General features: G+C 47.1%; 1 protein-coding gene across 1 annotated transcript; it reads left to right on the top strand.

Moving 5' to 3' along the window:
- Window positions 1-9,040: 9,040 nt before the first annotated feature.
- On the top strand, window positions 9,041-10,141 carry LOC128726643 (cyclin-Y-like protein 1). The gene has a single exon (XM_053820462.1). It carries the CDS (start codon window positions 9,041-9,043, stop codon window positions 10,139-10,141), a length of 1,101 nt encoding a protein of 366 aa, XP_053676437.1.
- Window positions 10,142-12,595: the final 2,454 nt, after the last annotated feature.

The following is a 12,595-nucleotide window of genomic DNA, read 5'->3' as shown; positions in this document are numbered from 1 at the left end:
ATACTTCATGCATAACAAAAAACAACAGAAAAAAACGTCTTCCAACGCCAATCGTGCCCCCGACTAATGGTGCGATCGCGTTTGATCTTTTTCCGCGCAGCTTCTCACTCGCTTTCCACCGAATGGCAAATAAAATAAATCCATCTTGCAAAGACAAATAGAGTATACGCTGTCCCATCCGTCCGTCGTGTGTAGCATGTCGTGACCGGGCCGTAAATAATGGGCCTCATATTACACGCCGCCCGCGCACTTTTGTGGCCTGGTGGGGCAGGTGTACGGATCTGCGTCCGAATGTTCTACGATTGATCACGTGTCGGAAAATCATTTCCATTTTCCACCCACCCGCTCGAAGGGAACGACTGAACTTGCTCCCGCGTGGTGTCGGTCGTCGTGTCCGTTTGTCGTGTCGGTTCGTCACCGGCGTACGAATGGAAAATGATACGCGCAAGGACACACCGAGCTGGTGATGTTTTTTTGTTGTTGTTCTCCACATTTTATTTGCAACCTGTTCGCAATTGGCTAGACCATCCCGTGCGCCACGAAAGTGCGATCAGATCAACAATTTGCGTTCGTGTGCCGTTGTGTCTTTTTGTGTGGGCTGGTTTTTTTTTATTGTTGTTACGAATTTCGCTTTACCTTTGCTCGCCTTATAATCCCACCCACAAGTAAGTGATTCCGAACGCGACCGGTCGTGACATCCAATTACCACCAGCCCGTCGTTGTCGCTGTGGCGATGGAAGACGCACACAAAAAAAAGGAACCTGAAATGGAAGCCACGACCTCGTGCCAAACCCCAACTTAAGCTACCGTTTGTGGCTCGGTGGGTGCGTTTGAAGGGCAACGATATTTATGTTGCATTCAAATCAAGGACCAAACGTGGGCAGATCGATGGTGCGCGTTCGAGTTCATCATTTAACGAGGAAATGGTGCATAATTTCGCTCATGCTGCTCCTCCTGACGTACTGGTTTATCTCGGTACTTTTTTTATTCACGCATTCAATTGACACTGGGACAACAATATTCTAATCACTTTAGTCTCGCTTCCCGCGGGTGGAAAATGGCGCTCACTCAAACAATACGCGTTCTAACGAGTTCTCGAGCATTATGCATTTCTGCTAATAGCGTCCTTTGCATGATCTACGACGCTAGAAGTCAAATGCGCGGCTGACATATCCTTGCCGGTCCGGTAATGGATGATAAATGGTCATGCTGCGCTGCAATCGTTATCAACGCGCCAGATTTGAGGACATTTCCAATCGCCGTCTATTAGACCAAAGCCTCCAAATGGGGTGCCAGCAGAACAGCTGTTTTTATTACGGCGTCCAATCGATCGGCCAAGGGAGCACGGAAAACCCGAACGACGTGTCAAAGCACGCCTGTCCATTAGCAGCTCATTATGTGGAACGCCTTTCAGGTTTCTATGTCACTCGGCGGTTGCTTATTTAGCGCCGAGCTTTTACCGGCAGAATCGAGCTTTAAAGTATGCCATACATAAACCACCACCACGGGTGCGGTAGTGGCTTTATGAGCAGTGTCTCGGGGGTTTGGACGTTTGCCAGCGACGACATGGTTTCGGTACCGTAATAAATGGAAACGGTATCAATCGAGAGCGGGTATCGGCCGTACCTGTCTGTAGGAAGGAATTATTTATATGTGGCATCAACCCGAGATGACCGATGGACGTCCTTCAACCATTGGAGAGAGATGATGTCGAGCAGGGCAAGGATCGCTGGGGAACTAATCCGTTCATTGATCGGCCAATTCGGGCTTAGTGGTTTTGATTCTTGACGGGAAACATGGATTCGAATCCATGAAACACCCTGCAACCGGCAGATCCAAAAAGGACCCCATTTCTTGTGTGATTGATAGTGTACTGATGAAATATATAAATGGTGAAATGATTCCCCTTTTATGCACCATAAATATGGGTTTTAAATGGTAGCCTTTAATTTTAATATTTAAATTTATTGAACAATGTCCATTTAAATTTATTGAACAATGACAATTATTTAAATAAACAAAATATTAAAATTACAAGTTTTAATTCCGAATCATAAAAGAATCGTTTAGCGATTTACAATTAATTTAATGAATTATTTCCGATGCAACATAGCCATTGGAGTGCATTTTCTGTTTATGAATAAATTTCCAATTTGCATATCATTTCTCTTGTTTAATCCGTTGCAATACATTGTGGTAATTTTTGAAACAATACTTTAAGCTCTCCTACATGAGTTTCGCAGTGATTGTGAACGCGCTTTCCTACGAACTTCTCCATATCAACAGATTGCTCGAGCGTTAGTTGATTGATTGCAAAAAGGAAGCTCCGGATTCCCGAGGTGGTGGCTAAGCCCGTGGTGCGAATCAATGTCACCGTATCACTCGGGCGCCCGGTAATCCTCGATCGATATCTAGTCCTGTTCTACCTCCTCACGATGAGTCCCGCGAGGTGCGTACCATCTGACGAAGGTAGACTTGTTGAGCGCCACCGTGGCTTTCCGAATTAAACTTTAGACATCGAATTAATCGCGGCTGGTGGTTATATCGGCCACGGTTGGGAAAACTTTCGCCAACGGATGAATAATGATGTCGTTTCCACGGCACGATTTATCGTCCACCCTGGGGTCAATGGTAGCAACAATCGATCGAAGATTGCTTCGGTTTCTTCCCCGTTCGTCCATCATTTCCATTTGTCTTGTCAATCTTAGACAACCCGGTGGCCGGTTTGTTGTCCCACCCGTCTGTGCTTTCTTGAGCTGCTCAAGTGCATCACCGGGCCTAAAGTATAGACACACATGTTGATCGCGCTCCTCTTGACCGTGTGCTGCCTCGAGTGTGTGTGGCTTTGCATTAGCGCTGATGTTTACAATGATGTAACATCCGTACCTGTCCCTTCGGACGTTGTTTTCTTCATCGACGTCTTCTTTCCACACATTCCACCCTCACTAGGGGGACACCAATTTCCCGGCACAGGCCCATGATAACCAGTTTTATCAGTATCTCGTCGGTTGCTACCGCTGGTTAGCTTTCGAACGTGCGCTTTTTGACAGCTTGCTCCTTTTTTTCACTCCAATCGGGATGGACCCCGGCGTGTATCTTTGAAATTGCCGGCTTAGACGGTAGCGCCCGACGAGTATGTTGCTTCTATTTGTACCCGTACCCGCGTACACCTGATTCGCGTGATAAGAAACCTGTCGCGTCACACGCTCCCGGCTGGCTGCTGATAAAGCATTGACACAAACAACGGTTCTGCGCGATTGGTTTTTTTTATTTTCCCTATTCCTCCGGTGACTCAGGAACTTCCGTCGTGTGTTAAAATTTAATTGAAATCGTATGTTGTTTTTGGGGGGAAATAAAACGAGTTTCAAAATTAGAAATCTTCCCTCTCCTTCAGCGACAAAGAACGCTCCACGTGCTCCTTTCGAGTGGCGTTCTTGGGTAAATATCGAGCAATTTGCTAGACCTTTTTGACCCATCCCCATCCCAATGCTAGAGCCCTTTTGCACGGCCCTGCCGTTACGTGTTCATACGAGGGTGCACGCAGTGGCCAAGGTTTACAATAATTATCTGACACTAGACTCGCTCGCTCTCTGCCCTGGTTTAGTTCGGTTACGCGGTTGCTGTCTGATTGTGGAAGTTCACCGCAAAAAAAAATGTAAACTAAAACAAGCAACAAGCGCACACACCACTAAATAATGGCCAATCCTTTGGCCCCAGTTAGCACGCGGGCACCGGGAATGTGCAGTTTGCGTTAGGCTAATGAATTCATTTAATCTCGGACATTCCAACGGCCCCTTTGCGGACCGGCGTGGTGGATGTTTAAACTAGGTCCCTTTTTTTGTTGTTGCTGTTGTTTGCTGCTCCAACGATAAGGCTGGGATTTAATTTAAGCCACACTTGCAACCGGCGTCACGGTGTTCGAGGTCTTTAGTTAAGTTAGCCACCTCAGCACCGCGGGCGGAATAAGGTAGTTAATTTTACATCCGTGTTTCTGGTTGCTTTCTAAAAACATCCTTTTTTTATCATAACATATTCAGCTGAAAACACAGCTTGCATTTTAACAATTTCAAATCGTTTCTCTACGTAATTAATTTGCGTCAGTTTCGACCGAATTCATTAGAATTAAAATTTATAACTCAATTTCCAACTCTAACCGGTTCTGGTTCTTCATCTCACCAGCTCTTGCGGTTGAACAGATCCCGTTGCGAAAGAGGTAAAGACTTTTCCAGACGGAACCAAGAAAAGGAATGCCTTTTCTTCCTGAACCTTCTACTCTACCCACCCACACACACACACACACACACACATACACGAAAAAGGATATAAGGGTTTTTAACTTTTTCCCAGCCTTTTTTTACTATTTTTTTTTGTTTGGTTGCTGCAAACCCCACTTCGACCTACATCCCCCGACGGAAGTGATTTTTCCATGCATTTCCCACTTGGCTCTTTTTTATACTAAATATTTAATGTGCTTCCCCAGTTCCCCGTGCTGCTTCCTCCGCGTTCTCGTTGGCTTCCATCCGCGGTTGAACACATAATAAAAAGGGCAAAAGGCCAAACCGGGTTAAAGTTCGACCGATTCCCGGGTTTCTCTCCCCTTATTCAGGAGGGATATCAGCCACTACAGCAAATAGGTATTCTTGTGGGCTTCTCCGTCACTCCGGGTGGGGATGCATACTCGAGTGCATCCAGAAGCAGGACCTTCCAGACAAAACCATCGCACGAGAGAGCGGTCGTGCAATTTTTTGACCTTTCCTGAATTCAACGTTTTTGGTAGGTCACCTGCAAACGCCCATTACCGTTGGGGACGGTGTTAGGGTTGGCTTTTGTTGGTCATGTTGATGGAACACACAGCATAAGGAAGAGGAATTACACAGACACACTGCCAGCTCAACACAGCTGACCAGCGTGACGTAATAAAGTCCTTTGAGAACGCAAGCGAGCGCGAAAACGGACAGTAGCACATAAATTGGACGAACAGAGTTTCTGTTGCTGTTGAATACCACCGCGTACCGTGTGTCTTCCGTATCAGCAACGGTTGGCTGAACTGACCACGGGGAAGTCGTAAGAACGGTGACGTTATGGGTTGCGGATAGTTTTGCGGTACAACCGAAGACAACCGGCGATGTAACATTCCGTAACAAGCTCAACCCGATGGTCACACCCGATGGTGGTGATCGGAAATAAATGTGGTCTGTTGCTGAGCTGCTCCATCCATGCGCTGCAAAATGTTTGTGATTTTTTTTTCATTTTTCCAATTGAGATTTGTTCAGCTTATTCACTGGCAAATTAGTGGAAAGTATCGGCGTTGATAATTTAAATCACTAGAGACCAATTACCCGAGCCACATTTATCTAAATTGATTATTAGCCATGATTATTAAGTACCACTTTTCCGGGCCGTGTTTGTTCTGAAAAGTGAATACTTTCACAGCTGCTGGAAGCAACCCAACCCGCATTCAAAATGCCCGCTAGCAAGCGCGCGGAGTACAATTAATAATGTTTGCTTTCAATTGGTCCTCGCTAACACACCCGAAAGCAATGCGGTGGGATTTTGGTGTGTTGCAAAGTCTCCATCCGAAAAAAAACGGCCAGTAACGAACAAAGTGGTCGAACAAAAACCCGCGTGGAAAATCTACCATTATTGGTAGGATGCAGGTTGAAGAAATTCGACGAAGAAAATGGGACCTCGGCGACGGCGGCGGGCGACATCGTTAAGCTATGTTTGAGTACGACCATTCATTAAATTGATACAGCAAATGAAGCAAATCACTTAATTATTTTTGCAAACACCCACCCATCCCACACGCTCCCGGAGTACCAAGTGGCGGAAAAGTTTATTTAAACTCGAGCGTCCGAGGACGGAGACACCTTCCACGGTTCGTTCTCTCTGTGGGTCTTTCTCTCTTATCCGGTGGCCAGCGCGGTGTGTGTGTTTGCACACTACCGCTCAAATCACACCGCATCGGCCACAGATGGTTCGCCGGTCGGTGGCTTGTAGGCGAAGGCTCGAGCTCTACGCTCGACGTCCCTTTTCCGGTCTCATTTTCCGGTGCGTCAGAAGAAATGGATTTGAGTTTCCAGCTGTTCTTTTTTTTTTGATTCCACGACCGGGAACAGAGTGAAGTTGACTTAGTGGCGGTGAGGACCGGCTCTGTGGTTTTTATAATTAAATTCTAACCGACTGGCAAAACGGTTGACGAAGGAGCAAGGGAAAAAAAAGTATCCTCGGCCGCGGTTCCGTTCCGGTGCATAATGCCGTTTGAATATTTGATTTACTGCGCCCCAAATGGTGCATGTAATATGGCGCTAGTTTTGCAAGCCAGCAGCTTGTGGTGGCGTTGGCGCAGTCGAGAGATTTAGTTTAGTTAAAAGAAGCTCTATATGAACTAGAAACTAGCGCCACGGTTTCCACCGTCCCTGGCGCTTGATATTCAAGGTTTTAAATTGTAACTTTTCCCAAATGCGTCATTACATTTCATTTTATTCATACGACGCGTTTCGTGCGTTGCTCTAAACCGAAGGTTTTGTGAGCTACCGCCTCGTGAAGATGGATGGCGGGTTTTCTCCTTCGAAAAAAGGCTCACCTCCTCCGAAGATCGCGAGTAATTATGGGTTCCGTAACGAGCAAAGCCGAAAGCGTGATATCATTTCGTTCGGTACACTTTTTATCGGCGTTTTTTTTATGGTTTGCTGCTTTTCAGTGTCACTCCCAGAAGCGCACAAAACAACAACAGCCACGATGCAACACGGGTCAGCGTTGGTGTGGTTTTAACTACTCACTACTTGTATTTCCTCACCTGCTTTGCTAGGAAGCCGATTCTAATCATCCATTGTAGCACCACCATCGCCACCACGGAAACGTGCGTCCTCCGATAGATTAGAAACGTGGCCCTCGGATGGCAACACAGCATCATAAAAAGCACCTGAACCTGAGTTGAGGCGCTGTAAAATTTCCTATTTTATGAGAAAAAAAACCTGACCTGATGCAGTTTCCTGCCAATGGTGTGATGCACACACACACACCACACCACGAGAGTGGTGAAATGCAGCTCATAATTCGTCAAAACACGAGCACCTTGCAAGGCCGTTTTGGGGTGTTCGATTATTGGCCGCTTTAACGCCGGTGGATCGTGACACACTCGATCACGCGAGTCACGCACGTGTGGGCCACTTGGCACGGCACGGTAATGGTGGAAAATTAAACGTATGATAAATTGACGCGCTCCACCAGCTCTAAACGGGGTGGTTTGTGTGTTAGGTGGTGGGCCGGTTTTTTTTTTTAATTTTGAAAGCAACACCTCCGCACCAAGCTCATGTCAATGCTCTGCTAATTTAAGCCAAGGTGTGCTCTACACGAAGGAACACGGCCCTTTTTGGTGCACGACCGGTTCCACACGCTGTGGGCAATCGAAAAGGGAGAGTTTTTTGACGGTACTTTCTCCACCCTTTTGGTAATCCTGTGTGTGGAAATCGTGATTTGGTTGTACAACACATTGAGCATAAAGCTTGCCGGAGATTAAAAACTAACACACGCATCGGAAAATTGATTGACGACTGGCATAACCGAGCTGTCGACGTTTTAAAACCACAAAAATCAGTTATGAATAGCGTTCATTTACGTGTTTTTTTTTTTATTGCTTTCGATGCGCCACCCGAACAACATAAAATAGCGGGAATGCGAGTGGTGGCAAATCAAATGGCAAATTGAAGTAACACGTGTAATATGGGCTGATATCAGATCGGCACGGTGGTTACCGTTCTAGCACCGCTGCGATAAATCATAATTATTGATAGCTTATTTGTCGATATATTTAACATGTTGATGGGCGATGTTGAATCACTGTTGACAAACGACCAATTAGGTGTCCATAAATTGTCTGCCATGAGCGGTAATATTCATTGATCATATTCTTACTTGTTTGCCTTCCTTCCTCCGTTTCAGGATGTAATCGACTATCGGGAGAGCAACACTCCACGCAAACGTTAGGATAGAAGGATCATCGTATCAACCCGTGCTGGTGCAAAACGAAATTACGCTAGAACAAACAAACAACGCTTCAACATTCAACACCTTCAGGCCATACATGGATCTAGTGCCAAATTTTACCAACTAAGAACGAGATAGTCATCGGTGAAGACCATTCAAGCGCGCAAACCCCGTCGAAGAGTCAAACGTACGAGAAGGATACGTGAATTTAGAGACGAATCACCGGAAAGCGAAGCTTCGGTATTAGAATTTATCCGCACTCTCGGGACATTTCGTGGCTAGACGCGCAATAAGTTCTCGCGAATGCAGAAAGTACAGCAGGGTTAAAAGCGCATTCTCCTCCCACTAGTCACATAGGGTTGTGCAAGACGGGGCAAAACAAAAAAGCAAACTTGCCTTTACCATCATCCTCTCTGAAAGCCAAATTTAAATCAGCGCGCGTTTTTTGTCTCCGCCAGCTCCGCAGGGAGCGATAAAACAAAAAGGAAAGTAAAAGAGAAACTGCAATCAAATTTGCGTATCTTCCACGCAACGCGAAAGTGCTCCAAAGTGGTGTGTCTATTCGGTCGCTTTATCTTCCAAAAAGGAGTAAAAAAAAACGCCCCGTTGCAGCGAAAAAGGATACTTGCGTCGGGGTTTATCGAAGGACGAATTTTAAAGCCATCGCTCTAGTAGCATCGACCGCGTTCCAATAAAGACAAAGAAGGCTACCGAAAGCCCATCGAAGCGCGTTTAATAATAAACACGCCCGAGCCAGAGGAGCAGGACCATTTTCCCAACCAATCCCAAGTCCGGGCTATTTTTATCGCGTGCGAGCCAACGCGATCGGCCATTATGCTGCCAGAGAAGGAGCTTGTTTGATTCCTGCCAAAAATACAACACCACCTTGGTTCACGGCTCGTGGTATTGGGAGCTTCTACTTTTTTTTTTCTTTGGTCGAACGAGTGGTTAGAGCAAGCTATACAGTGCGCCGTTGCTTGCTTCCCGCGCGCGGAACCGTCCCCTCATCGAGTAGTAGTTCGTAGACGCTAGACGTCCGGGGTGCGCGAGGATGGGAAATAAGGCGTCATGCTGCTCGCACTCCAGCCCACCGCCGACGCGCAAGGCCAAGGAGGCGCCCGTGTTCGAGGAGCATCTGCCCGAGGGGGAACTGTCCGCCAACAACCTGCAGCACATCTCGGAGCGCGAAGGCGACGACGGTGAGCACGATCCGTCCGTCGATCCGTCCGCCGGCACCATGTTCCTGGAGCGCTCGAAGCAGAGTCTCGAAAATGGCATGACGCGCAAAAAGTCCCAGCACCAAATCGTACCACAGGGTGGTGGCGGTCCCGGTAGTGGAGGTGGTGGTGGTGGTGCCGGAGGCGGCGGTGGTGGTGCTGGCGGTGGTGGCGGTGGAGGTGTCCTCAAAAAGAGCAGCAGCTGTTCGACGATCTACCTGGACGATAGCACCGTATCGCAGCCGAATCTGAAGAACACGGTCAAGTGCGTGTCGCTCGCGATTTACTATCACATCAAGAACCGCACCAGCGAACGGCGGATAGACATTTTCGATGAGAAGCTACATCCGCTGACGCGGGATCCGGTGCCGGACGATTACGACCGGCACAATCCGGAACACCGGCAGATCTACAAGTTCGTCCGGACGCTGTTTAACGCCGCCCAGCTAACGGCCGAGTGTGCCATCATCACGCTCGTCTACCTCGAGCGGTTGCTGACGTACGCCGAGCTGGACATCGCGTCCTGCAACTGGAAGCGGATAGTGCTCGGGGCGATCCTGCTCGCGAGCAAGGTGTGGGACGACCAGGCCGTCTGGAACGTCGACTACTGCCAGATCCTGAAGGACATCACGGTGGAGGACATGAACGAGCTCGAGCGGCAGTTTCTTGAGCTGCTGCAGTTCAACATCAACGTGCCGTCGTCGGTGTACGCGAAGTACTACTTCGATCTGCGCACGCTCGCCGAAGCGAACGATCTTTCCTTCCCGACGGAACCGCTCTCGAAGGAGCGCGCCCAGAAACTGGAGGCGATGTCGCGCGTGATGCAGGACAAGGCGACCGCCGAGGCGCTCAAGAATGGCATGAAAAAGTGGTCGTCGATCGACAACATCCACCAGCAGGGCGGCATCCGGCGCAGTGTCGCCATTTTGTCGTGATTTTCTTCCCCCGTGTCGGCGCACGCACGCTTCGTGCGGTGGTTCTCCTGGGGTATCCTTGGAACCGTCTCCTCGGGACACACGGCGATGCTCGCGGGTGGTGCTAATGTCCGGTTGCTACCGGAGCGCAGGCAGCCCTACTTGCCGCCAGCTCTAGGGTTTTTAGGTACTGTCATCGCTAAAGCGCAACGCTACCCCACACCACACCTCCTACTATCGCTGCTGCTAGCTGTAAACGGATGATCGTATCACTATTGTAATTACACCCCACTGCTAACATTACGATTACCACTACATTTACTTTTACTAACTCCGGTACGGTGTCAGAGTTTGCGGTAGAATTCACTCTCTAGGAACCCAAAAGCCCTGCCCTGCTGGCGACGAATTTGACAATCGTACAGCGGGTTTATTTTTGCGTCAAGGGTGTATATGATCCTCGAAGGACATCCCTTCCCCCGGTCAGATTAAGTAGGACGAAGCACATCTAACCTGCCCTTCCCACGCAACACCCGAACCCGATGTGTGGTCTCGAAAAGCCAGATGACGATAGCCGACAGTCATCTAGAAGGCGGTTTCCGTTTTAAAAGTAGCTAAGATAGAGATCCGCAACTCGAAGAGCTCGCGAAAGAGAGAGGATGTTCAGGGTCAGATGGTTGGCATCTTTACGAACTTCACCTCCGTTCGAGGGAGAGCTTCTGTTTTATGTAAGCCAACAGCAACGCAATTAAGGGCCTCATTTACGTTCCAACCCGGCTATGAATCCGACACCTCGAAGCAAACAGTATTTCTAACGATGCTCGATCGCGCATGCCGACACTATTGGGAACCTTTTAATTGGCCGCATTTCGTTCGGCGTAGGTTGCAAATGTGAGCAAAAGGAAGCAAATTGTGTCAATTTACGATGTATCCTATCCTATATGGCGCCAGATGGGACGGCACAAAGCAAAGAGAGTAGAGAAAACTTACGAAGCAACAAAAGTCCGAAAAAAATCCTGTGTAAAACCCGCTTTTGGATGCACTATTTTTCTACCGTGTGGTTGTGGTGTTAAATTCAGAAAGGCCGGATAGATCGAGACAACGACGAATGAACGAATGGCGTGTCGATGAGGTGTTAGGAAAGAGCATAAGAAAGAGTTGATCCATGGTGGTCGCTTTTCCTCCGCGGAACTCGGTTAGAAGGACGTGCCACAATTTCATTGCCCCATCTACGTTGTGGCGGGAGAGAATGATTATGCAGTTGGTTCTTACGTCCGTTACTGTCCAGCAGCATGCACGTGTGTTGCATGCATTCTTTTTTTATATCTATATTTTTACGCGTATATTCGTAAAATGTATACGCTAAAGTGTATCCATCTGCATGCCGTTTTTTTTACGCGTCATTTATTTATACTTGTATTTTAATTTGCTTTTTTTTTATTATAATCGTTGTTTTCGGTTTTCGATTTCACGTGAAATTGTCAAGGATATTCTGCATCAATTTTGTTTTTACACACATTGCTTTCAGGCATATTCTTTCCCGCTTTCCTTCCCATAAAACGTAACTGATAGGTAGAATGCATTTTCTAGTGATATTTCTTAAGAAACAGAGAGAATGAGAGAGAGAGAGAACAAGAGGGTGACTAAAACTGCTAACGTGCGGAACAACGCGAACGAAACCATTTATAAAATGTATATAAATACACGAAAAGGCAACCGGCGACCGCCGAAGCAGCGAGCAAACAAAAAAGGAAAACCACACAGGCTATAGGTAAACTAAAAGAATCGGAGAGCAAGAGGTAACAGAGCTCTACCACAGTAAAATCTCAGTCATCCCATCCCTCTAACGTCGGAACGCTTTTTATAGTAAAACGAAAAGAAGCATGTGTCGATAAACATAAAGTAAAATAAAACAAGTATCGTTAAGGAACATAATGGAGAAAACGCAGCAGACGAAGTAGAGGAATATCGGTATACAGTGTGTAGAAAATGCGAACGTTTTCGCAGAACAAAAAAAAACAGAAATATTTGAAAACTGGTAGAACGAATGACTAAACAACCGTTCAGCAACATTTTTACCAACACCCCCCAGCAAAGTGCAAACTAACCTGAAAAACCATGTATTATCCTTGCTCTTGATTATCGCTACGATTCCTTCAAATGCGTCGGTGGATTATGGTGTGCTAATTTTTACAGAAACTATCTCCACAAGCTTTGCCAGATGCGTTCTAATTTAGTTCAGGTCTTTCGGTAATTATCGTTTTTTCCCCTTTTCGATGGCATGCGCCTTTGAATCACTTTTAGCCATTAACCAATCCAAACCAACTAAGTCATATAGCTTTCGTTTGGAGCCTACCAAAACCCAGCTAAAGCGAGAAGCGGATTTCTTACACGAGAAAAGCGATCGTTCGTCCAACTGTTTGTCAACTAACTGTAGCTAGATTTACAGTGAGAAACACGTGAGAGCTGGAAAGCTGC

This window comes from Anopheles nili, chromosome 3 (assembly GCF_943737925.1).
Source record: "Anopheles nili chromosome 3, idAnoNiliSN_F5_01, whole genome shotgun sequence".
Taxonomy (NCBI): Eukaryota; Metazoa; Arthropoda; class Insecta; order Diptera; family Culicidae; genus Anopheles; species Anopheles nili.
Note: the sequence above shows the minus strand (reverse complement) of the source record. Positions and strands in the feature narration are given on the sequence as shown.

Coding starts and splice junctions, on each gene's coding strand:
- LOC128726643 (XM_053820462.1), top strand. CDS start 9,041: ATGGGAAATAAGGCGTCATGCTGCTCGCACTCCAGCCCACCGCCGACG.